The 26,803-nt window shown below is 39.4% G+C and overlaps 1 protein-coding gene across 1 annotated transcript; it reads right to left on the bottom strand.

The window, feature by feature from the left end:
* Positions 1-10,719: 10,719 nt before the first annotated feature.
* LOC110891100 lies at positions 10,720-23,141 on the bottom strand. Its single transcript, XM_022138759.2, has 11 exons — positions 21,477-23,141; positions 21,303-21,350; positions 15,628-16,617; positions 13,973-14,526; positions 13,639-13,840; positions 13,276-13,425; positions 13,077-13,183; positions 12,276-12,648; positions 11,703-11,795; positions 11,453-11,574; positions 10,720-11,252 (listed from the first exon to the last, which is right to left on the bottom strand). Exons 1-11 carry the CDS (start codon positions 22,407-22,409, stop codon positions 10,856-10,858), a joined length of 3,969 nt encoding a protein of 1,322 aa, XP_021994451.2. The 5' UTR covers positions 22,410-23,141; the 3' UTR covers positions 10,720-10,855.
* Positions 23,142-26,803: the final 3,662 nt, after the last annotated feature.

The raw sequence follows: 26,803 nt of genomic DNA, 5'->3' as shown, positions 1-26,803 counted from the left end.
ATGCACCACGCATTATTATTATGTGTGCACCCATGATAATAAGGCGGTTTGCATGCTCCTCTCGACGTTTCTTAACTTATGTTCGAAGTTTCTCCCACTCCAATCAACACAGGTATGTACTAACAGCAAAACTAGGATTCACAAGGTGCAAGTGTTGTGTTATACTATTGACGTGTCATGATATCTATCTTGTTGTATCGTGCATGCTATGTGTATAGATATGTCTACTAAACATGTGATGTATACTGTAACGAGGAACGAACCTTGCAATCTGAAGCTGAGTGTCATGGTCATCGTTTGGATCAATTCGGTTATAGTCTGGTTTTATGAAAACGTTTTAAAACCAAGTTCTCTATAACCAGTGGCTCTGATACCAAACTGTCACACCCCCAAATTACCACCTAGGGCATGTCCCTAATGGAGGTGCAACGATCCAACAAAGAGCCACCAATCATATCAAACACAAGTAATAATGTATTGAAATACCAAATTGAAAGAAATGTATCGTTTGAAAAGTTAAACCAAAACCAAAGTACTGAGCGGAAGCATAAATGTATAAGTGTGTAAATGTATCAAAACCAAATCAAATAACTGTTTATTATGACCATAACCACTCCAGCAGCATCAGACAGCAAGCTCCCAAGTTCCTTCAATAGTTACCTACAAGCATGTAAACAAGTGTGTCAGACTACGCTGGTGAGTTTAAGGTTTGTGTTTGTTTACCAAGTTGTGTTACCGAACATGTGAGTAAAACAGTTTACAAAACGATATGTTGTTTGTTGTCGTGATGTTTGATGTTTCGATGTTGTTATTACTCGATTACCGAATGGCCAGATGATATGTGATTGCCAACCCCAATGCCTCTATCAAAGCATTGGTCATGTTTTAAGGTAATTAGTTCACGCCCGTTCTCCTCGAACGTCGTGAGGGTGCCAAACCTAATAGCGCTATCAACTAATAACCCCCGTTGCCCTACAAGCAACGTGCCGGTAGATGTAGTGGTCTTACAATGATAGAAAAACAGAGTACAATAACCAACATCCCGTTACCCATGCATTCCTCATCGGAACGTTACCCGTTAACCCTTCACTGGGATCCATGCTTGAGAAAAGAGCAATGAACTCACCTTAGAGTGCTCGGTAGGTTATGTTACTTGTTTTACAGTTGATTTACAGTTGATCAAATACGTCCTATCATGAGTACCAATATCAATCAGTTTTGTGTTTACATATGTAGCATCCATTGTTCACACACATAGCATACATTCATCAACTAGCATGTTATATCTCCTAACCATGCACAAATTCCATCATTCAACACATATTCGTATACTACGTTCCAACCATTTCTACATACAACAATGTGTGACTTCATGTACCATACGTGGCCCCTAGACCCGACGTGCGAAACCCAGGCGCAACCCGTCCCGGCCTGCAACCCAGTTTAATTTCCGAAGCCCACTCGCATCATATGTACAGCGGCCCATCAGCTAATTAATCCGTTTGTCATGTGAATCGGCTCAACAGACTTATGCACAATCTTGTTTTGCTATAGTGGCCCAAATACATACCAAGCCCAGATTACTTCATTCATATTGTTCATGTGTTTATATCTTATGTTTTCATATTTAATCAGTTCCCTATTTGACCTAATAAATCAGGTTTATCATTACAACTATAATCAGTACACCCTAAACCGAATTAAGATCAAATGGTGTCTTACACTTTTAGATTTGAATACCGATTTACTAATTTTCTTACTAGTCCATCACAAAGAAACTGATCATCCCATAATATATGACTTAGCCATTTAATAATACTCATCATATGAACATTATCATAACATTCCAGTAATAAATAATCCAATTTATTTAACAAACACATGCATGCATACCCTCAAGCAATCATTTGGCACATAAGTTTATACACATATTCCAACCCCACAAACAAGACATCATCATCACATCCATTAACTCACATAACATTAGTATCTCTGATAACACTTTTAGGATGACATGGTTGATTAGATCAAGACTAGCAACAAACACATGGCCACCAATTACCTATTTCAAAGTTATCAACTATGACAAACCATTTTCCATTAAATGTATTGGACCCCTAAAAAAAACTACTGATATGACATAATCAACTACATGGATTTTGTGAATTTAATGGACACTTCAGTATGCATTAGTTATGCAATATTACTCAAACAATCACATAACATAATGATGGTACACATATAAAACTCATATATGAACAAGATCTAGTAAGTAATATTCAACACAAATAAGAATTCACTAACCCCAATTTGATCAAGCAGAATGATATTCGAAGGAGGGGGTCTCGAGGTCTGTTGCCGACGCGAAACAAGGGAAGAATAGGTTTTGGTTTGTTATGTTAAGATAATGAGAATATGGGAAGGTTACGCACAATAATGATAAAGCCAATATTTCAACCATTGGGCCGGGCTCCTACCTATTTGATTACATCACCACTGGGCCAAGTTTACTTACAATCCACTCAGGTTAGTTTGGGCTCAGTTCATGTTTGTTCATGCCGGAGTGAAGTGTATCACGAATGTCGCCAACATGGCCCAATGACTTACGGCCCAAAAGTTGCCATGCACACTAAACGAACTAATAACGAGCGCGGAACGTATAACACATCGAGGCGAAATAGTAAGGAATTAGATTAGAAAGTTAGACGTTACTAACCTCAAGGGTTCGGGTTGTCACAGTCGGTCTCCCCTTCCACAGGTTGGGGAGCGGTTTCCGTTAAGAACCTCGCAAGGTTCATGGTGGTCAGGTAGAAGAACATCTTCTGCTGCCACCTCTTAATGTGTAGACCCGAGAACTTCTCGGGTCGTTTAGCGTGATTGGCCACTGTAGACGCCCCCACAGTGGTTGCGTTGAGGGGGGTTCCCTTCACAACATTTGTGGTGTTGTTAACGTTGACATTTTCGTTCGACATGCTGAAAAAATTAAAAATTTAAAAGTTTAGTCAAAAAATCTGATTTACGCAAAAACCAGAAGTAAACTATTAAATTTTAATTTTACCACAAAATTACTGTTTTGGCTTCTAAGTCCAACTTTGAAGACCAAAAAACAAAAATTTTTAATAATTATAACTTACCGATTGGCTTTTAAGTCCAACTTTGAAGACGAAATCAGAAAGTTTTTAGCAAATTTAAGACAGATTATAAATGTAACCAGAATTAGTCTCCAACCAAAGTCTCTCCTTTGAAGATGAAAACTAAAAAAAAAAATCTGTTTTTAAAACACATACTGAGTGAAAACAAAACTGGTTTGAATCACAAACAGAATGGTTTTGATTACACGAACGGTTTTAAAAATTTGTTTTAAGATTGTAGGAACCGTTCGCGTAAATAAATAAAATAAACAAATTTTTATTACCGATTACAATGCAAAAATGAAGAAAGCAAAATTATAATACGATTACAACTGAAAGAAAACCAAAATACAAGAATGGGGTAGAAGAAGAATGGCTGAGGCACGTGTCCACACGCTTCCCTTAAAACAAATTCCGAGTCTCCCAAGAGTACTCGTTTTGTTTCCCAGGGTACAACAACCGAAGCAGCGTACTGCCGGAGTTCGCCTACAACCCGAAGGTTACCTTGAGAACTGCTAGACATAGCCGGCCCTGGGGGTGGGCGGGAAGGACCACCGGCCAGGGCCCGATATCTTGAGGGGCACATTTTTTATGAAAAAAAATCCGGTATGTATATGTAAAATATTGTTTTAATATGGTACACGCATGAAAACACCAACATAGGCCCCCTACAAAAGTATTCTTATGGTTTAGATTAGTTAGTAACCCCTTTGGCATTAGATTTAGACCTATAGTAAGCCCAATACCCAATTTCGTTAAGGCCTAAGGGCACATTTCTTCGAGCTCAAACAGGGTATACGATTTCTCAGGGCCGGCCCTGCTGCTAGAGAAAGATCAGGAAGCTGTTGAGAGAAAGTGGTAATTGCTGTTGTGTTGCTGGTGTTTCGTAGGGTGTTCTACAGTAAGGTATGGAGTTGTATTTATACAGCTCCCGGTTTGAAACAGCCAAAAACGAATTAAATGAGAGGTTTAAATTGCATTAAACGTCTTCAATGCAATTTAATACGTCATTTAATTCTCAGTCAAAGCTTATTAACTCGTCAGTTATGAAGCTGAACTGAAAGTGTATTGTCATTCAATGCTGTAAGCTTCTGCGCGTGCGTGCGCGCGCAAGTCACCCTGGTGCGCGCGCGCCCAGGTCTGCACGCCATGCGCGGTGCGTCCTCTTGGCCCACTGCCATGCGCGCATGCGCCACACTGGATCAAGTCCATGCGCGCGTGCGCCACGTCACTATGCGCGGTGCGTCCACCTGTCCCACACAGTCGCGCCGTATTGGCTCACTCTGGTGCGCCGCGCACGACACATGCACCATGCGCGCAACCGCGCGCCTCCGTGCCATGTGTACTGGCGCGCGCATGCGCATGACTGCCACGTCATGCGCCGCATCACCTACCACTTGGTCCTTGCAACCCTTGTGCTCCACCACGCGTACGCGGTCAAAAATAGATAGGATGCTCTCAAGCGGCTCGCGGCGATGTGCAAAGTGCGCCTCATCGCCCACGCCACGCGCGCGCGAGCGTATGCGAGTGCGAGCTAGGGAGCTCCGCACCCTTCGCGAGGACACTAGTGTGTGCTTCCATGAAACAATAAGGATGGAGAGTTCCACCTTAAATACCCATTTAAGTTCCATCTCTCCAACTATGTGGGACAAGGTGCTATTTTCCCTTTTTTTCAGCATTCAATGTTTCAAATACCCAACTTTGAGCATCTATATCTCATTCATCTTAGCTCGATTTTGTACGTGGTTTAGTTCGTTGTGAAGCTCTTCCAACATAGAATACAAACCCACAAATAAATATATAAAACCGGCTCATTTTATTATATTTATTTCTAGTCCAAAATAGGAAAAAATCATTTTCCTATATTTGTGAAAAATGTTATTTTCACCTATTTTTCCAACAACAACCGTTCAAGAATAAGAAAGTACATCAGTTAGTTTAAAACACAAACCAGGATTCAGGCTTAGCAGATGATTTCCAGTTGAAACAACTAACATCAGAAGTGTCATATAAAAACCTTCTTTGCTGGAAGCGTGTGGCATTTCTTACCGCTCGCTTTGCTTAATGAGAATAACTGTCCAACAAAAAAGTTAATAAGTGCATCATTACCAAATAACAAGACATATTCCACTTTTTCTATACATGATACAATTGTTTTCCAAATTAAAAAACCTTTCCGCCATCTTCTAGTTGGGTTATTTCATCATAATCAACAAACGCTTGTTGCTCTGAATCTGAGTTGGATTTCAAGACTCTTTGTCCCCCCTGTGTAAACGTACGTAATTCGCTGAGTTCATCTCCACAATCAATTCAATGATATGTTTAACAAAACCATTGCCCACTCTTCAGTTTGTCTTTATTTGTGCAAAGCTTAACATTGTTCACTACTCTTTGTCGGGTTTTATCATAATATGTGGTAAATTAACTCAATAGTAGAGATGAGCTAGACCCGTTAAGCTTACACTTATTTTGTTAAAAAAATGCTATTCCTTTTTGAAACCTTTTTGAAACCTTTTTGAACATATATAACTTGAAAAATGTGAAACAAATGCTATTCCTTTTGTATTTATTTTGTTAAGTGTAAAGGGAAGAAATAAAAGAAGAGAAAGTAAATAGTACTTTCAGAGTTTCATCATTGATGGCTCGAAAATGAATGCCTTCAACATAGATTCCACCGCCTCCACAATAGTATCTTGACATGCTCTCGAGTAGCACCTCAAAACCGATATTTTTCTTGTGAGGTATGAATCGACACAGTTCTATCATCATCCATTCGTCATCTCCGCATGTTGCGAAATATGCATGCAGGGTTTCACTCCCCATTTGGTACTTAAGGTTGATGAATTAGATAAGGTTTGGGATAGTAGGAGGTCATGGGTTCAATCCCCATGGTGTGCAAGTTTAGCCATTCAAAAAAAAAAAAAAGATGAAGCGTGTTCATGAATTTGCGTTTTGAACCAGGATATTTCTATACGAACCCTTACATGGCATGCGTAACAAACAAGTTAGGTTCAGATAAAATATTTAATCTTATAAAGTAAATTTTAAGGGTTCAACCTGTGAATATGCAATTAGAAAAGATTCACTAATCCATTTATCTAGTTCATGAGTGATCCAAAACTAAAAATGATACCTGCAAATTTCTTGTTTTGTTTGTACACCACTAACACATGAACAACGGCTCATGTGCGCACACGCTGGTGAACATGCACATATATATGTGTTTAGTTATTAATGAAAAAGGATTATCAACATCGGTATTATTAATAAAGTCATTAATCAATTTCTCCTTGCCAAAACGCATTTGTAACATAATAGAGTGAGAAATATTATGCGTACCTTGAATTTTGAATAGTTTTTCGCTTATGTGATATGTTATTTTCATAAGAAAACATCGTCGCTGACACCATCTCATTTCTTTCTCCATTGCTGCTTAATGAGAAGAACTGACAGACAAAAGATTCATTCCGTTTAATAGAATTAGAAAAAAAAAACGGACATAGAAGTGAGACATGAAAATTATGGAGTTAATGACCACTTTGCCCTTTGAAGGAGGATTCCTTTGGAGAACATTTCGTATAGATCTTTGTTGCTTAGGTTAGAGTAGATCTAAGGGATTTTGGACATGTGGAGGATTTTGGCTCATTCAATCTCTAATTGGAGACTGATGCAATTGTTGGTTGAGTGGCCCGAGTCCTTATGATACTCACAGTAAAGGGTGAGATCTTGGTTCTTTTTGAACTTCATCGGTTGGGTCGGTCGCAAGAACTGTGCGTCCATCTAAAGGACTTCTCTTGGCGACTTGTTGATCTCGGTCCAATTTCGGTCCCGAGATTTCTTCTTGGATGCCCGTTGTTCGCGTTGGGCATTGATCGTTGCCCTTGCGTCGGGCTGGTAACTGTGCGAGACATGAGGTTTGGAATTGTTGCCATGATTCCATGTGTCCCGGTTGCGCTTGTTTTTGCGCTTGGCGTCTTGGCGGGAGGAATGACCTTCCGCCTGCGGCTGCGTTTTGCCAGTGTGCGGTTTGAGAGACCGCTGAGTTTGGGTGTACGTCTTGACCGCAGCCATGACGTCGTCCCATTTTTCTGGCAAGCCTTCCTTGCCTGAGATGGTCATCACCATTTCATTGTCCTTGATGGTTAAGATGAAATGGTTACGGGCCATTTGATCTGTGATCCCGCCCATCTCAAGGCATTCTTTATTGTAGCGGATAACGAAAGATTCGAGGCTTTCGTTGTCTCCGTGCCAGATGTTCATGACGTCTATTGAATCACGTTTGTGACATCATTGTTGGCTGAAATATGCAAGAAATTTTGCTTGCACTTGTTCAAATGAAGCCAGCGCTCCAACTTGCAAAGAATCGAACCAAGCCCTCGCTAATTCAGTGAGGGTCTGGGGAAAAATGGCACCATGTGGCCTCGTCCCATTTGCCCATGCACCATGCGCTGGTAGAAACATTCATGTGGTCGTCCGGATCGGACGAGCCACTGTATTCCCCAATCGTAAGTGGGAGTTTGGTTATAGTTACTTCGGCGTGGGCGATCTCCGGTATGAATTTGGAGTTTTCGGCCGCGGACTTTGGCCTGTAGAGTTGGGTTGGTCTGTGCTTTACGGCGCGGACGTATGTAGTGCGGGGTTGCGTGGGAGGAATGTAATTGTATCCTCCTGGTCGGCTGTTGGTCGAGTAGAATTCCCCGCAATACGTGCCGTCATCTGGGTCGGTGTGATCATGCCCTTCGTTGTGGGGTTGTGCTCCTAGACGGCTGTGGATGCCGGAGCCACGGCAGGTTGTTGATTGCCGCCGAGTTTCGCCATGCGGGCCTAGGCGGCTTTGTATTGGACCCCTACGGCGGGACCCATATGTGGAGTCGTCCTCGTCAAACGTGCGAACGCTACAGTGGGTGGATCCGCGTTCCTCTACCCTATCCCGGGAGGCCGGGTTTGCGGGTGCCCTACTCTCGTATTGCAAGATACGAAGCGCAGGTGTGTGTGGTGCGGGGGTGGGTCCTCCAGGTACTTGCGCCTCTACGCAATCTTTGTTGTAGGCTGTCGCAAGGGCAGTCTGCTGTTGGTAGAACCAGGTATGGAGATCCATTCCTGGGGGTAGCACAGAACCGTACTGTGAAAAATCTGGCATGAACACTGGGGGACCCCCCTGTGCGGATGTGCCTATGTGGTCGATTGGTTGTGCGGGGGTCGTGTTCCTTGTAGGTACCAAGTTTGTGGGGTTGAGATTGTCCCCGATAGTATTGTTTTGACGATCATACATGATCTTCCAGAAAGAAAAAGGATGCGGAAAAAGTGCTAAGAGTAGCGGTGGACGCCAATGATGAAACAACGGTTAACCAAGGGAGGTTAATTCACTGGTCTCGTCAAGTAGGGTTAATCCCTTCTTTTCAAGGATCGGTGGCTGCATTGTCTGCTGATCTGCCTTCTGCACAAGGAAAACACACCATGACTCGTAACAAGGAGGAAGGGGTGGGGGTGTTCCTTGTTACCACTCTCCGGCGTGACAATCAGTAATTTGCTTGAGAAGCAAAGTGTGTGATAGTAGTAGTAGTGAGGAAGTTGATAAGCCATACCTCGAACCTGGTCTGGAATGGGTATTTATAGCCGAGGAGTGAAGGAGGGTAATTGAGTGGCTAGACTGACGACGCGCCGCCCTTATGCAGGTGTGTCAGGCTTGTCGGTTGTGGAGGTGAAGCCATGTCCTACTCCGGTGTCAGTCTATTGCTTAAGTATGGGCTGACAGGCGACTGTCATTGGTGCCACTTGCTCTGTGGTGTCAGTCCCACTTGCCTCGTGGGCAGGATGCGGTGCCTCACTGCATCGCTGCCTGCGGTAACCGCTGTTGTTTCCGCGTTCTCATTCTGGCGAAGACTGCGGGATGCGCTGCCAGGCCGTATCACCACTTGTTTTGATTGTTGCTGTTGTCCAGATCTCTTGTGTACACCCATTTTCATACACAAGGTAAGTCTTCTCATCCATTGACAGATTGGATTCGACCATTGTGTTCGCGCGTGCCCGCACGGACACAGATAAGTTCTTTTCAGTGGGAGTTTTTGATAAGGGTAATGGTCACTCATGATCATGTTGGCGCGAGTTCTGGGACCATACCCCTTCAGAACATGTTCATCAATGTTGTGTGAGTATTTGGGGTTGTATTTATTTTAGGATTTTGGTTTCGTTTTCAATTATTTTCTATTGAATTTAGGTTCTTTAAGTTCAGGGCTGACTTCATAGGCTTGGTAATCTAGGCACGAGCCTAGGGCCACCAAATAACAAGGGCCTCCAAGTTTTTATATATAGTATATGTATTAGGCCCAAATAAATACGTTTATTTCAAAACTAAATTGGTTTTTCATTGAATTGAATGAGCCCAAAATAAATATTGTTTGGCAAACAAATGCCAAGTTTCAACACTCATTTCGCCTTGATTTCCAACTATTAAAACATAACAACCATCGACCTAATCATCAATATTTAGCGGCATAAAGCCCCAAAACACAGCCGCAATCATCGTTGCTGCTTTCAATCTCTAGGCTATCGGCTATCACTTGACGAAAAAAGTAAGGGTAATCATCCATTGCGTCGGGATTGGAGGAGAGTTTATCGGCGAAATTAGGGCCCCTACTTCATAGTTCGCTTAGGGTCTCCTAAAACGTAGGAACGGCCCTGAGTCTGAAAGTGTTAAAAAGTAACTAAAGACCTCCCGTACATTAGTATTAAGTGAGTCAAAAAAGTTCATTTTCATGAGATATGAACTACGAATTTTGAGATGACCCAAACAGGAAGGCTATCAAGATTGAGTTGAAAAGTTACCTGTAATATACGAGGAAGCACATACATACATGCATGGTTTGAAAAAACAGTGTGCCCCTCGAGGCGAGGTGGTAAGAAAACGTGTAGGTGGCGCCTCATGTGGTTATGTTTGTACATACACCTCTAAGGGCCGAGGCGTGCGCCCGGGGCGAGGCGGTAAGAAAATTTTTTATCTGATGTTTAGTATTTTATTTTTATAAGATATATAATTTTTATATTTATCTTTTAATTCAGCCTTGGGCTTACGCCTGTTTTGCCTCAAGGCTTATGCAAGGCGAAGGGAAAACGCCTCTAGGATTGATTCTATTCTTTTAAACCTTGCGTACACGAATTGGTCACAAAACGAGTGTTTGAAGACATCTGTGATAGTGTCCTTTTAGGTGTGAATGGGAGGTCTATCTTTAGAATCAATCCATAAGTCAAACTAGGGACTACAAAATAGTTACTTGGTATAAGGGTCATGAGAAAGAGAATAGAAGGTAGTTTAAAGTTATCTAAAGAGAAACACATGAGGAATGTGTTTGAAAAGTTCAGTTTAATTATAAGATATTGCTCTTGTTTTGATAGTAGTAAGCGATCGATTCATGTCAAATCTGGATTGAGAGCATTGAAACACCACTACAGGGTTTCAAAACATCTATTTCGTAGTACTTGGCATAGGTACAAGTTTCCATAGCATTATTTTGTTGTTTGGTGGCTGGGTTTGGTTCATGTTCAACATCCTGCTTCCTCATGCTGTATAGTACAACCCAACAAAAGTAGCAACTAGACATTATTCATCAGAAATTTAACATGGTTAACCCATAAATTACACTTCGGCCTAAATGATTTGTTACTTGATTAAAGTTCTTTTTATCCACTGAATTCTTAAATACACATCAGGTTAGAGAAAGTTATATCTATTTTGGTCGAAATTCGATGCCATATACAATAAGACCGGACATGTTTTCTTCGTAACATCTCAGTTTCAAACTCATAGGAACATGATCCTTGTTACCTGAGTTGAATTCCCACACAATAACTTCCATCAATCCGTCTTCTCTTTGTTCGGGAACCCTTCCACTAGCATGTAAATTTACTGATCTTGGAGATCTAAAATAAAGAAACTTAAGCTCTCTCTTTTTCCTAAGGAGTACATCTTGCACCTTCACCGGACACTGCAACCCATGACACTCTTGTGATAGCTTGAATATGAGATAACATGCATATTTTGTGTCTGCAGACAACTTTTGGGTTTCAATCTTGCATTTTATTCGAAATACTTGTACTGATAAGAGCTCAACCACTTCAAGAAATCTGCAATCATGATAAATTGTATGTGAGTTGGTACGAACCCAAAACCAAGTGAACATGTTAAGTGCTGTGGAAAAGGTTTTTCTTTCCACCATGTTGGAATCAGTCGGATAAATAATTACATAGCCTAACTTATCTATTTATACTATTTGAAACAACCGTTTGAGAATAAGAAAGTACATCAGCTAGTTTAAAACTCAAACCTGGATTCGGGCTCATCGAGTGATTTCCAGTTGAAACAACTAACATCAGAAGTGTCATATAAAACCTTCTTTGCTGGAAGCGTGTGGCATTTCTTACCACTCGCTTTGCTTAATGAGAATAACTGTCCAACAAAAAAAGTTAATAATGCATCATTACCAAATAAGAAGACATGTTCCACTTTTTCTATTCATAATACAATTGTTTTTCAAAAAAAAAAAAAAAAAAAAAAAAAAAAAAAAAAAAAAAAACCTTTCCGCCATCTTCTAGTTGGGTTATTTCATCATAATCAACGGACCCTTGTTGCTCTGAATCTGAGTTAGATTTCAAGACTCTTTGTCCCCCCTGTGTAAACAAAATAGTTGAAAATGCGTTAAACTAGCTGTCTTCATAAAACGTACATAATTCGCTGAGTTCATCTCCACAATCAATTTATTGATATCTTCAGCAAAACCATTGCCCACTCTTCAGTTTGTCATTATTAGTGCAAAGCTTAACCTTGTTCACTACTCTTTGTCGGGTTGTATCGTAATATGTGCTAAATTAACTCAATAGTAGAGACGAGCTAGGCCCGTTAAGCTTACGTTTAGTTCGCTCCTCTTTAGACTAAGATTTCACCATATATACGAGTATATTCCTAGTATCCTATACACAGTTGAGTATAGTGGAACATGTTTGTATATATGTGTGTGAATGAGATTGATAAAAAAATTTAGCCTTTTTGAACATTTATAACTTGAAAAATGTGAAACAAATGCTATTCCTTTTGTGTTTATGTTGTTAAGTGTAAAGTGAAGAAATAAAAGAAGAGAAAAGAAATAGTACGTTCAAAGTTGTATCATTGATGGCTCGAAAATGAATGCCTTCAACATAGATTCCACCACCTCCACAATAGTATCTTGACATGCTCTCGAGTAGCACCTCAAAACCAATATTTTTCTTGTGAGGTATGAATCGACACAGTTCTATCATCATCCATTCGTCGTCTCCGCATGTTGCGAAATATGCATGCCGGGTTTCACTCCCCATTTGGTACTTGAGGTTGACATACATCAGTTTACTTGACAACTTTCTTGGCTCACAAAATTTGAAGACAAGGTGAGCCCCATAATTCACATTTGGAGTTAAAAGTTGAGTTATAATCTTGATATGGATCTTTAAATTTGAAGTATCCATCATCTTCACCACTCTTTGAAATCTGCACATGTCACATAAACACTTCCTTTTTTAAAATTATTCATCTAATCCCAAAGGTACGTAATAGAAATAATTTTATTTGTTTGCATAGAAGTTAAGTTCAGAAAAAATATTTAATTGTATAAAGTAAATTATAAGGGTTCAACCTATGAATATGCAATCAGAAATTGTTCACTAATCCATTTAGCTAGTTCATGAGTGATCCAAAACTAAAAATGATATCCGCAAATTTCTTGTTTCGTTTGTACACCACTAACACATGAACAGCAGCTCATGTGCGCACACGCTGGTGAACATGCACATAAATATGTGTTTATTTATTAATGAAAAAGTATTATCAAAGACCGATATTATTAATAAAGTGATTAATCAGTTTCTCCTTGACAAAATGCATTTGTAATATAACAGAGTGAGAAATATTATGCGTACCTTGAATTTTGAATAGTTTTTCTCTTATGTGATATGTTATTTTCATAAGAAAACATCGTCGCTGACACCATCTCATTTCTTTCTCCATTGCTGCTTAATGAGAAAAACTGACAGACAAAAGATTCATTCTGTTTAATAAAATTAGAAAAAAAAAAAAACTGACATAGAAGTGAGACATGAAAATTATGGAGTTAATGACCACTTTGCCCTGTTGAAGGAGGATTCCTTTGGAGAACATTTCGCATAGACCTTTGTTGCTTAGGTTAGAGTAGATCTCAGGGGTTTTTGACATGTGGATTATTTCTTTGTAGTCTTTAGGCAGTTTGGCCTCCCATATTTCAATATCCTCCTATACAATTAAAAGTTATGTCATCGAGAATTTTACATTATGAAAAATAAATAAAAATATCTAAACAATTATTGGCTTTATAAAAGGCAAAACATAGATTAATAATTTTCTTTCTTAATTAATTTGTTTATCGATTTGTTGATTCATTATTTGTTTAATAAATGTTATAGTTCTTTTATGAGGAAAAAAATTGTCATAATGAAAAGTACTTACTTGGAATTCCAATGCAGTCTTTAGTTGTAATATTATCTCACTTGCCGTTGGCCGCTCCTCTCTCTCATCACTTAAGCATTGATATGCAATCCTCTGGAAAGTAGTCAATGATCTTGGGACAATTTTATTCTTTATACCCTCAAACACCAACTGATCAACTTTTCCTTCCTCATAGTGGCATTTAACCAAACTGGTAAAAGACCTACGTTCATCATTATGCTCATGCATTAAAGCAAGTCTTCCGCACATCATCTCAAATAAAACAACACCAAATGAAAATATATCGGATTCTCTAGTTCAAAAACCCTGTTTATTGTACACAGGGTCCACATACCCAGGTGTGCCGCAAGCATCATCGACAACAAAGTCAATCTCGTTATTTAACGGAGCTATCACCGACAACCCAAAATCTGAAATTTTTGTTTTCCAATCACCATTTAGTAGAATATTGGAGGATTTTATATCCCTATGTATCACAGGCGAAACACCTCCATGAAGAAAATCCAACGCAATTGCAGCATCAATGCTGATCTTAAGTCGTTGCGTCCATGTAAGAGTGGCATCATTCAAATGCCTATCTAAACTTCCGTTAGAGGCATACTCGTAGACTAAGATTTGCTCGTTAATTTCATTACAGTAGCCTATAAGACCAATGATGTTTTGATGCTTATACTCAAAAAGAATTTCAAGTTCTGACAAAAATTCTTTTTCTCCTTGACCATGCGTCTTATCATGCCGCTTTATGGCAATGGGGGTAGGTCCATTAACACTCAAAATTTCTCCTTTGTAAACCTTCCCGAATCCTCCCACTCCAATTTGATTTTTGAAGTTTTGTGTGGCCAATCTTATGTCTTCAAATGATATATGAAGGCTGTCCTTGTGAGTTTCCTGTTACATCATGATACACCCAATTTGAGGTTTATTAAAGTTAAATGTAAGTACATATAATCTAAATTTACGATAAATTAGTACTTCCAGTTTGACACTTGAAAACTAGCCATTGTGAATTTTAGTAATTGTTAGGGGGTGGGGGTGGTCACTAGTGATAGTTCTATCACTCACAATATCCAATCATGTTTCGCCATGTTATCAACCATTTTTCCATCACTCACAACTTTTTTTAGTGGCGGTGGTCATCACTCACCACCACACCCAACAATTTCCCCCCAACCAACAATTTCCCTCCAACCAACAATTACCCTCACAAAAAAAACCATCACGCCGTTAAAAAAATAACGAAATCGGGAAACCGTGATTGTATTACGCGTGAATGTTATGGTGGCGGTGGGAATATGCAAAGTTCAACGCGTTGAATTTGCCATCACGGAAAAACAACGGGAGCGCCCCCTGTCCCCTTAGATACGTTAATATATTTTTTTAGATGACATTGCCGTAAGAATCCCTCATATCTTTTAAAATAATAATGAAAAAGCACACCAAGTATTAAAAGAGAACATGTATACGAAAAGGAGAAACACTTTACATTGTTAGGACTAGGGGTGTAAACAATCCCAGAGGCTCGAGAACTACTCGTGATCAGCTCGGTTAAAAGTTTGGAGCCTTAACAAGCCCGAGCTCGAGCCTGAAATTGAGCACATTTATTTATCGAGCCGAAGCTCAAGCCAGAAATACAAAGCCCGTTTAGGCTCGTGAGCCTAAACGAGTCCAAAAGATTTTTTTTTTGTTTTTTATGTAATATAATAATAATGATGATAACATTGGCGAGCCGAGATCGAGTCGAGCTTTGGCTCATTTAAGCGAGCTTGAGCCAAGCTTTTAGCTCGTTTGAGGTTCTCAAAATAGCTCGAGCAGAGCCGAGCCAGGCTCGAGCTTTGGGTTTTATTCATAACCGAGCTAGCTCGAGCTCAGGTAAGTAGGCTCGAACCGAGCTCGAGCTCGAGTTTCAGAAACACATGACGAGCCGAGCTCAAGCCAAGTCGGGCTAGGGCTCGACCTCGGCCCAGCTTGTTAACAGCCACACCGACTTACCTGAAAGTTCAATGCTTTCACAAGTTCCTTAATGACGGCTTTCATTGTTGGACGCTCAGCTTGCTTTTTAGCCAAACATCTTTGCCCAATGATAATATATGTATTCAATGAATCTTGATTGGGACCTTTACCTAGTGTAAAAGCATTTTCTTCCTTTAAACTAGGGTCAACTATTTCCTTTATTGTTCCCTTCTCGAAGTGTTGTCTCACAATGGGTGCAAGACCCTTTTCATTTTCGTTGGTGTAAACCAAATCATAAGCCAATCTCCCCGAAAGGATTTCAAACAATACTACCCCAAAGGAGTAAACATCAGATTCTTTTTTCAGCTTTCCAGTCCTCTCATATTCTGGATCCAAGTACACTTGTGTGCCTGCAACTTTTGTTGCGTTGATAGTGCTCGCCTTATGATCAACCGGGTGGAATATGGAGAGTCCAAAGTCAGCAATCTTTGCCTCCCAGTTCTCGCCCAATAGAATATTGTCACTCTTTATGTCCCGGTGGATTATCTTTTGTTTGTTTTCCATGGTGGTATGAATGTAATCCAAGCCAAGGGCAATATCAATGCATATTTTTATTCGTTGCTCCCAACTAAGATTAGTCATCTTTCCTTCGCTACCCAAATGATTATCAAGGCTTCCCTTAGAAACATGTTCATAGACAAGGATCATATGTGGGGGTTCATAACAGAAACCAAGAAGACATACTATGTTGGGATGCTTACAACTACTAAGGGTATCAATTTCTTTAAAGAACCCTTGTTCTCCGTGTTTGTCTTCTCTATTTAAGATGTATTTAATAGCTACAGTGCTTCGCCTCCTAGGCAGTTTTGATTCCTTGCCGTCTTCCATTACAGAGGAATCAAAATGTTCAAGTTCCGCTTTGTACACCCAACCATACCCGCCTTTCCCAATGAAATATTTTTCAGCGAAGTTCTCAGTCGCGGACTTTATAACATCAAATCCAATCCTCAAGTGTTCTAAATGTTTTCCCTGCAATATGATGTCCAAAATCTTCAAGTGTCAAATGAAAAGTAGAATTTATATCCTATACAAGATAAAATATGAAGTGTAAATGGTAATAATAAAAATAGAGGAAAGTGAATATGATGTAGATGCAAAACCCATCAAAAATACGTCCTTTTGATTAAATGCAATTAAAAATCACTTTTAATCTCTTTATAATTTCTCATGCACCCATCTTGTTGCTATCCAAACCTACACCAGGTTCATTCTTTTACTCAGAACCCACCAAATATCTTATTTTTTTTATACTATGGTAACAACCTATTCAAGTACCATCCATTTCTGAGCATCTTCTTTTAGTAATCCCTGTAATTGGCATACTTTCCAATAGACAAGCAATCATGCATTCAATCCAACTCCCAATGTTGCCGAAGTAGGTGACGCCTTCATGCTCGTTTTGGCTGATTTTTCAAGTTCATAAATAGTGTACATATTTAATATATTTTCTGCTAGTACTCCCTAAAACAGATTCCTTTAGTAAGGAGTTATGCTTCTGAACTTATAATGCCAAAAAGAAATTTTTATTGTGTTATACAGGATGAACAAAAAAGATTTAAAGAAAAAGAATGTATTGGAGATAAGTATTGTTTCATTATTTGGGTTTCTAAATGTTGATTCATGTTACCTTGGTTGTCATATTTGAAGAAACCCCCAAATTCAAGGTTCATTGTAATCTAAGTAATAAAGATGAATAATGTTGGTTGAGGTCCCTCCTTAATGCACACTACACACACTCTTTACAAAATTCACGTACGTATGTACGTATGTATGTAATATATGAAGGAGTAAATATTAAAATGAAGATGAAAGCTTTATGTATTAAAATGAAAAGGGTTATTTTATTCAATTAACTAAAACTAACATATATAACCATACAATGAGTGCACATGCGAATAAAAAAGGAATAAAATAATATTCTAGGCTAAATAATGGGTACATGAATTGACCCACAACTCGGTCAATACTAGACCAAATGTGACAACCCGTAACTTCCGGTTAATACTTTAACCTAACCACGGTTAACTTAGTCATACATCCATAGCACTGCATTTAACTAGGGTTAGTTAAATAAGTCTACTTTGGTAATTCGGGATATTACCGGAACGCACACATGATAACCCTGAACGTTGGTGACTAACTCGAATAACAATCATAGATGGACTGTTTATATGAAACTTATAAGTGCATGACAAATACATGAATTATGTGTTTTAAATGTGAATCGCATGATTTATGTGCTTTTGTGAAAAAGTTAATTAGTAAAGGTGTTTAGAGTTATTTGTGAAACTCTAATAAACTACTCAAAACCCTAAACTCCCCATAATCTCACTGTACGGCAATTCTCTATATAATTTCTCTGATCTTTGGGCTACTCCAAGTCCTCACACAAATCATTGATCTTTGGTCTTTCAATTCTCCTAGAACAAACTCTGTGTCAATCTAAGGTAAGTGTTTATGCTATATGTTGTGATTCTTATTCTTTTGATTTTAAGCAAACCCTAGATATCCAAACAACTGATCTGTAATTAGTTAATCATGCTTCAATGAATGTGTGTTTGTGAATGATTGTATAATGGTTTGTCAATACTAGAGATGCTCTTGATATGATGAAACTGCTAATTCGATGTTATGATTCGTGACATTGTTGGTTCATGAGAATAGGGTTTTGATTGTAACTGTTGTTAATTTGAGAATATTGAAATTGCATGTTTATCAGAGTTTATTTGTGTGCAAGTATGGTCTGGCTTTATTTATGTGCAAGTATGGTCCGAATTTAATGAGTAATGGATGTCCGAATTTGTTAAACTAATAAATGTCCGAGTTTGTTATTCCCCTTGATGAGTCCAAATTAAAATGTTATGTGATGTTGTCCGAACTTATATGCATGTGAAAAAATCCGAGTTTAAGAAGGGTGAAAGTGTCCGAGCTTATGACTTGCAAGGGGGGGGTCCGAATTTAGGGGTGTAGGTATGAGTCAGAGTTTACTACTGATGAGGATAACTAGACCAAACCGAACACCATCTGTCACCGAACCGACCGTCCCCCGTCAAGGCACGAACCATAATCACCGAAGGAAAAACGCCATCGGACCAAGTCGGACGAACCATACCGGAACGATCGACCTAGGGGATCCTCCTTAACTAACTCGGGGCCCACAACTCTAACTACCTGACAGTGACTGGTTCGGCCATAACTACCTTGCCACGTTAGCATACCCAAAAGGTATAAATACCCCACTAAGGCCTCCCACAAGGAGTAATCGCCTCTTTCTCTCTCTAACCTCTCTCTCTCCCTGACTTACTCCATATTTTCCATACTTATTCTCACGCCCGAGCTTGGTCACAGAGAGACCTCCTCCCTGTGACGAAGCTAATGGTGTGTTTTCTCTCTTGTTGTGATCTTCCAGGTTGCAGTCGAGATCTTCTGAGGCTCCAACCCAGTTAGCCCGGACCTACTGGTAAGTGAGTCTTCAACTACATCCCAAGTTCTAAACTTCCGAGTTTATAGGGATGTTATGAAGGGTCCGAATATACATAAAATCATGTCCGAGTTTCACAAAGTTTGTTTAAAATCAACTTATAAATGTTGATATTTAGGAAGAAAATTGAGAGTCCGAACTTATAAAGGAAGGGGCCGCTTACATATGTTAGATCATGGGTCGGATATTTATAAGATAATGGGCCTGGGTTCACTGAATGGGAAATTCTGAATTGGTTTTATATAAGTTGGTCCGAGCTACTGTTATGTTCTCTGTGAGTCCGTGTATGTGTGAAGCCATCATGCTCCGAATTTAGTAAACATAAATGGGGGCTCCGGATTACTTTTGGTTCGGGGTGTTTAATTGATAAATGTTGGATTTCACGGCATCATTTAATTCACTAACTATTAATATCGGTAAACTATTATACTATTATTTAGATTCATTCATATTTAATTATAAAAGTTTGTTACACTTGTATAACATCTACATTAAATGTGTGCTTCCGAATTTAAGGGTGTGTGGCTCCGAGTTAGTAGATATATAGTGATCCGAGTTTATATATTTGTTCTGAATTATAACTACCCGAGTTACGAAGATCTTAATCACACCACTTGTCGCCCACTAATGTCACCAACTAGAGAAGTCTACTGTGTGTTATTATATGTTAACTTGATAACCTGATCACATTAAACCCTTGGTTGTTTGGACAACTAGGGTGTTGTGAAACCCTACATGCTTACATACTTACATTTATCGTATATTAGGTCGCGTGTAACGGACCTAACATTTATTTAAGGCGTAGAGGCACGTTAACGAATACCGAGCAAACTAAGGCGAGTTCACTACTTTTTTCACAAGCATGCGTCCCGAAAGGGGGGGGGCAAACAAACTTCTATTCCTGGGAGGAATACTTTTCAAACTATTATTCCTGGGAGGAATACTTTTTCTATATGTTGTAGTTTAATTTGATGTTGGTTAATAAACTCAAACTCTATCACGAAAGTCCCTACTTACATACCGAGCTAGTTGATTGGGAGGCAACGTGGTATTAGCTGATAGCGTTATTAGGCCTGACAAACCTCACACCGTGCTGGCAGCCGGGCGTGAACTAATGACCTTAAACACTTTGATCAATGATGATAGACATTGATGAGGGCACCAAAAACAGAACAATCTATGGGTACAGAGTTTATTATTCGTAACACGTCTTTAAACTAAACACTTACATGATTTACGTTAAACAAAACTATGGACTCGCCAACTTTATGTTGACACACTTTTTCTACATACTTGCAGGTTGTTAGATACATCATGCTTTGGAACTTGCAATCTAAGGAGCGAGGAGTGTCATGGGGGTGCTATTAATTTGATGCAAACTATTAACATTATGCCATTTAAAATGATTTGATTTTGATTATATTGGAATAGTTACAATTGCTTCCGCTGAACACGTGTTATGTCGAAATGTTATTTGGAATTACATTATTCATGTTGGAAAAGATATTTGCGTTTAATAATATTTTTTTTACTATAGTTCAACGTGATTAATGGCTAGATCTTGGTACGTCACACGCCTCGCAGTGTAACTCCGCAGGTGGTAATTTGGGGGGTGTGACACCAAATCTTCAACAAGTTACGTACACTTCAGGTGCTAAATGACCCATCTACCCCTGGTTCATTTGCTTCCTTATCCGCAACCCGCTGATCGAACTAAACCCGTGACTCGCGACCCGTTGTAACCCGTGAACAAACCCGATTAATCAAATAACAAGGGAAACAATTATAATATATATAGGGATTAAAAATCATTTTATTTAGATTTATTCAAAACGACGTAGTTTTGATTGGTTTTGCATATAAGTTGGATGCCTAACAACACCATATTCACTTTTCCCTTTTTTAATCTTGATTTTTGTCTGTTCTTCCAGATGTGTAATGTTGCTTGTATTATAGGTTTGGCTCTACTGGTTTGATTCAAGTTGTAAATGTATTAGTAAATTTAAACAAGATATGCAAATTAATAACAAACTGAACACTATAACTAAGTATTTGTTGACAATTTCAGTCCTCTTTAAGAAGCAGGGAAAAGTGTAAATAATTTTACGCACATCAATGTCTATTTCAGTATCCTGTTTCATGATAACTACCTAAAGAAAAAGAATTTAATTACCTTCCAGTAGTCGGATGATGTACTTTCAACCGCAAGTGTTGAATGTTCCTTTGGTGCCAAATGCAACAATAGGAAATGAAATAACATAGGTTATTATTATGACAATGAATGATTACAAATATATATGTGAATGTGATTATAACAAAAAAGAAGAAATGGGAAAAATGGCCTTACAGAGGCTTCATGTGCAAGTTGAAGTTTCAATGCTTGATCAAGGGCAAAGATAAGCTGATCTATGTTGGGGCGTTGTGACCGTTGATCCTTCAAGCAGCAATATGCTGCTTCTGAGAACTTTTTTAACGAGCCCTGGTCCATTTGCTTATGTAGATCCGGATGAATAATATCATCGAGATTTCCATTTTCATAATGGGATCTGGCCAATCTAGCTAAAAACACTGGTTTTCCTTCCTCGTCGATACATGCTTTCCTCCCAGTGAGGACTTCAAATAAAACCATACCCAAGGAGTACACATCTGACTTGTGGTTCACAGTTGCAGACGCTTCATATGCTGGGTCTACATACCCAGGCGTGCCACATGGACGGTCGAGGACAAGACCCTGCCTCCTGGCTGCTGGTTGCATCCTGGATAGCTCAAAACCAGATAGTTTTGCTTCCCAATTGACATCTAATAAAATCTTGTAGCTTTTAATATCACGGTGTATGACGCTAAAATCGCGTCCCTCGTCATAGTGGATGTAACTGAGTGCGCGTGCAATACCAAGACAGATGTGCAATCTTTGAGTCCATGGGAGTGTAACTGGGTCACTTAGGTATTGCTCAAGACTTCCCTTGGCCTCATAATTGTATATGATGATCTTCTCCTCATCCTCATGACAAAACCCAACAATAGAGACCACATTTTGATGCTTTAGACTAGCAAGCATCATAATCTCTGTCTGAAACTCTGGGATTCCATACCGAAGCTTACCACCTAACTTCCGCGCAGCAATATCAATCAAATTTCCGGAAGTCAAGAGTTGTCCTTGGTAGATGTATCCAAATCCACCTCTCCTGATGAGATTTTCATGGGCAAAACTGTTTGTAGCGGTTTGTATGTCAATGAGGGGAAGTTTAAGGTGATTAAACTTATTGTCAAAGGAAGACATGGTGATGATGATCGAGCTGTGTTCACCAAGTCAACAGGGGATAGAAATGAATCTGAAGGAAGGAAGGAAGGAAAGAAAGAAGGGGATACCAACCAAATTAATAAGACACTTGGGTGCTGCGGTGCTGCTGCTGCGTGTACCCCTCTCTCCTCTTTTATTCAAATATTATTTAGAGTAAACTCTATTTTGGTCCATGTGGCTTGGCCACTTTTGACATTTTAGTATAAATCTAAAACTTTTTAAATTTGGGTCCGTATGGTTTCACTTTTAACTCTGGTAACTATAATAATTATTTATTGCCAATTGGTCGGCTGCTTGATTTTTTGTTATTTTTTTTTAAAAAAGCAGCGTTTCATTAAAACAGACCCACAAGCAAGAAGCTTGAGGGAACAAATATAAACAGAACAATGGAAACAAACTTGAAGTTACAATAAGTCAAAACAGATCCAATTCGTTTCATTAATGCCTAGAGATTTAGCCCGATAACCCATTCGACTCGAAGAAAATGGAAAAAATTAGTGTAAACCTTGTATGATTTGGGAAAAAATAATGAAAATTAGTGAAAAACTACCAAAAGAAACCCAGTAAAATCCGACCTTGGATCCGCCACTGAGAAAGCCCACTCCTTTGATTTCATCAATGACAGCACTAGCCGAAGATTTCGACTTTTCAAAGATTAGTTTGTTCCTGCCCTTTCATATCATCCAGCAAAAGATAAGAAGAATAGCATGTATGAGCTTGCTTAATTATTATTATAATTATTATTATTTTATTATTATATATAAAAATACAAGTGATTGACTACAGCTTTTTTTTTGTGTTTTGTTTTTATAGCCAAAGAAATATCTAATCTGTGTGATTTGTTTAAAGCCAAAGAAATATCTAATCCGTGTGATTTGCTCTTAAGATTCAAATTATCGTCTAAGAAAATTATGAAGCATAGTATATAGCTTTTTTATTATTTAACTTTTTATTTAATTTAATTTAATTTAGTTTTATTTTAATTTTATTTTAAATTAACTGGGTTTTTAACATTCCTCGCGTTACGGCGAACTTCTTTTGTTATTTAGTTTGTGTTTACATGTGTTTTGAAATCACACTACGAGTGTGTTGCGTACGTAACCGCTAACAAGAATAAAAAGAAGATATAGAAAAAAACACTAAAAGATAACCGAAATCAACCAAAAAAGTTGTATGATAATGATGTTGTTTATAGGGGTGTTAACTTCTGACACGACCCGAAAACCCAACACGAACCTAAGATTTTATAATTAAAATGTCATTATATTATATAGATTTGTGTTTTATTTAACTTTTATTTTAATATACTAATTTGTGAAACAAATTAAAAATTAAATATTTCCGGTTGAACGGGTCATGTTCGGGTCACTATGTGAATATTCGGGTCGTGTTCTGGTTCATATGTATGATTCAATTTTCGGGTTCGAGTTCAGGTCGTGTCCAGGTTCATTTAAAATTTTTGGGTTCGGGTCGGGTTGGAACCGCCAACCCACGAACATAACCCGTTTAGCACCCCTAGTTTTTCATATGAAACCCGTGGTCAGAGATGAGCAAATGGTATTAGGTACCGATACCGAATTTCCTGAACCGAAAGATCTTAAGTACCAATTCGGTACCGAATTTTGGCATTCCTGGTACCGGTTCGCTACTAGTATTTACCTTCATATACCGGTACCGTAACCGGTATTTTCGATACCAGTACTGATTTGGTATCGGTTGGCGTCAAGCTCTTCCCTCCCTCTGAAACTAAAAAAAAATTAAAAGCTGAAGAAAATCAACAAAAAAAGGTTACACGATAACGTTGTTGTTCTTATGGTACCCCTTTCTGTCTCCTCCCTCTTATATGTCTTTTATCGAAGGGACAACATCCCCATTTTAACTGCAGTTCAATCTCTCTTTTTAAGTACATGCAGCTGTTTGTCTTGTGACCGAACCCCTTATGAAACTCACAATATTCATTCGGATAGGCCTTTGGTCCAGGATTGAGGGGAGGGGGTCTTGGGAAAGAATTTTTGACCCTTTCGGTTGTCAATATCTCACTCAATTTCTTGGTCAAGGGAGTAAAACTTTCATAATAAGGGGTCGGTCCCCTTCCTCGGGGATTATAAGGGTAAAAAAGTGGGCATAGACCTATCATGTTGTATTTTATCATAAAGAGGTCTCTTAGAGTAAAGATTACCTTTTTCCTGCAGTCGGGAGGCAGGATTGATCCTTTGGGGAGCAGCGTCCAGCTCCTTAGCCTTGCTATTGGTATCCTTTCCCCTAACGAAGGCCCTAACCTTGTCCATGAGGCCATCAAATGTCTCGGAAACTCCTCTCCTAACTTCTCATATAACTGAGTATGCTTCAACCCATTGATGAAGTTGTTTGTCTTCATTACCTAGGGGACTCCATTTATGTTCATGCTCTCCTTGATGAACCTTTCCAAGTATTGATCCACCCTTTCATTGTCTTTTTAGCGAGTCTGCATGATCTCGTTGGGGTTCTTGACCACTTTTCTTTGTTGGTTGAAATTCCTGAGAAATTTCTCGCTTAGATCCTCCTAGCTGTCTATGCTTCCCCCTGGAATACTATCAAACCAAAGGCGAGCCCCCTCAGTCGTTTGCACAAACATGTGACACCAGGTGGGCAAGGACCATCTGCCCACCTGACCAGCTCCCATGAAGGCATGGAGATGGTCCTCTGGAACCTTGGTTCCGTCATACCTGTCCAAGTTATGAGGTGGTTTAAGCTTTGGAGGCAAAGGTGCTTCAGCAATCCTCCTAGTAAATTTTGAGACCTCTGCTAGGTCTTTGGGCAGATAGGGCTTGTCTAACACGTTTCTCTTTCATTATCGCAACCCTTTCCTCAGTAGTCATTTGTTTGAACACTGCCATGAAAGTTGCCAAAGGGTCTGAGCTAGCACCCCCGTCGTGGGAAGCAGCGTTACATTCTTTTGTGGTGTGTTGAAGACGAGTCTTGACCGCAAACTTTCCAACATTTCCATTTTTTCTAAATCGTCTAGTTGCTTTCGTATTTCATCCCTGTGTTTGGACACAAATTCCGGTGTGATGTCACTCCTTTTGGACGGTTGTTCTGTGCCGTTGATGGCTTCAAACTCACTAGTGATGTCCTCGATAGTAACTAGTCCTTCAGTTGTCTAAGTCACCTTCGTAATCTTAGAGTTGGGAGATGGTGGGGTCGCCATTTTGTGCATCGCTTTCGAAAGAAGAACCCTTCACAGCGTAAATGTTCTTGTTGGGATATCTCTGTTAATAGAGGTCCCACGGATGACGCCAATGTCGAATCCCCTAGCTACGGTTGGAGATTAATGAGAGTCGTCAACGCTCTGATCCGTGGCCAAGCTTCAGCGTGAGGATAAGAAAACTTTCCGGAGATATAAGGTTATTCCGACGAGCTAGAGTCGCTGGAATGTTTTGGTGTGAACCCTAGATTCGGTATATTTAATGTGATTCGGGGAATGTCTGATGCTATAGTGCTTGAGAGAGTAAATACATAGGGTATTGAATGCATACCTCATATGATCATGAGGATGGCCTATATACAAGGATAAGCATACAGCTGGGATCTTCTGGATAATCCAATGATATCCCAAGTGCCAGCTGCTTTTCCTGATAGTCGGAACATACGTGTCCCTTTCCAGCGGGAGAGATGACTCTCGCCATTAATGAGACTAGTTCGTACCTCGTACTTCTCCGGCCGTTAGTTTCTCTCTCTTCTTCCAGGTCATTAATGATCCTACAGAGAAGACGATATGAGGGGCTTTTTCCTTTCTCCCCTTTTTCATGTGCAGCTCATTATAAATAATAATTGGGCCTGCTAAGGAAGCCCAATGAGATTAGCCCAGACAGGGAGCCCGGCCAGGGTCCCCTGTCAAAAGTATGAATTCTAATATATAACTATTAATTTTGTTGTATTCTATATAGAACCTTTCTAGTTAGGTTTCATGTTGTTAGATCATTAATTATTTTATATATCTTGTATTGTCATTGAATGGGTATGGTTCCAAATCTTGCGTCAAGCTTAGACGCAAGTGACCATCACCCAGTATACTTAGCCACTTAAGGCTAAAAACATGCTTCAGTCCCGGGCAAGCTTGCAAGGCCTGCGCGGACAACATCAGACCATGGAACTTATCTTACACATGCTACGGTCTTGCGCAAGCCTACAAGGCGCATGCACTAGGGCATCGTCTTATTATAATGCAAATGGAACCTTCCTTTGACTTCGACGTCCAATCGAAAAAGTTGCAAACTATGACACTGATAATAGTGATCATCCTGACGCGCAAGCTACGGCTGCCCAATCCAATATCAGGAAACACCACTTGCATAAAGCTGATGACAGGCTTACAACTAACCTTTTGCAGGGCA

The sequence above is a fragment of the Helianthus annuus genome, chromosome 11 (genome assembly GCF_002127325.2).
Source record: "Helianthus annuus cultivar XRQ/B chromosome 11, HanXRQr2.0-SUNRISE, whole genome shotgun sequence".
In the NCBI taxonomy this organism is placed as follows: domain Eukaryota; kingdom Viridiplantae; phylum Streptophyta; class Magnoliopsida; order Asterales; family Asteraceae; genus Helianthus; species Helianthus annuus.
This window is presented reverse-complemented; position numbering and strand designations above follow the sequence as displayed.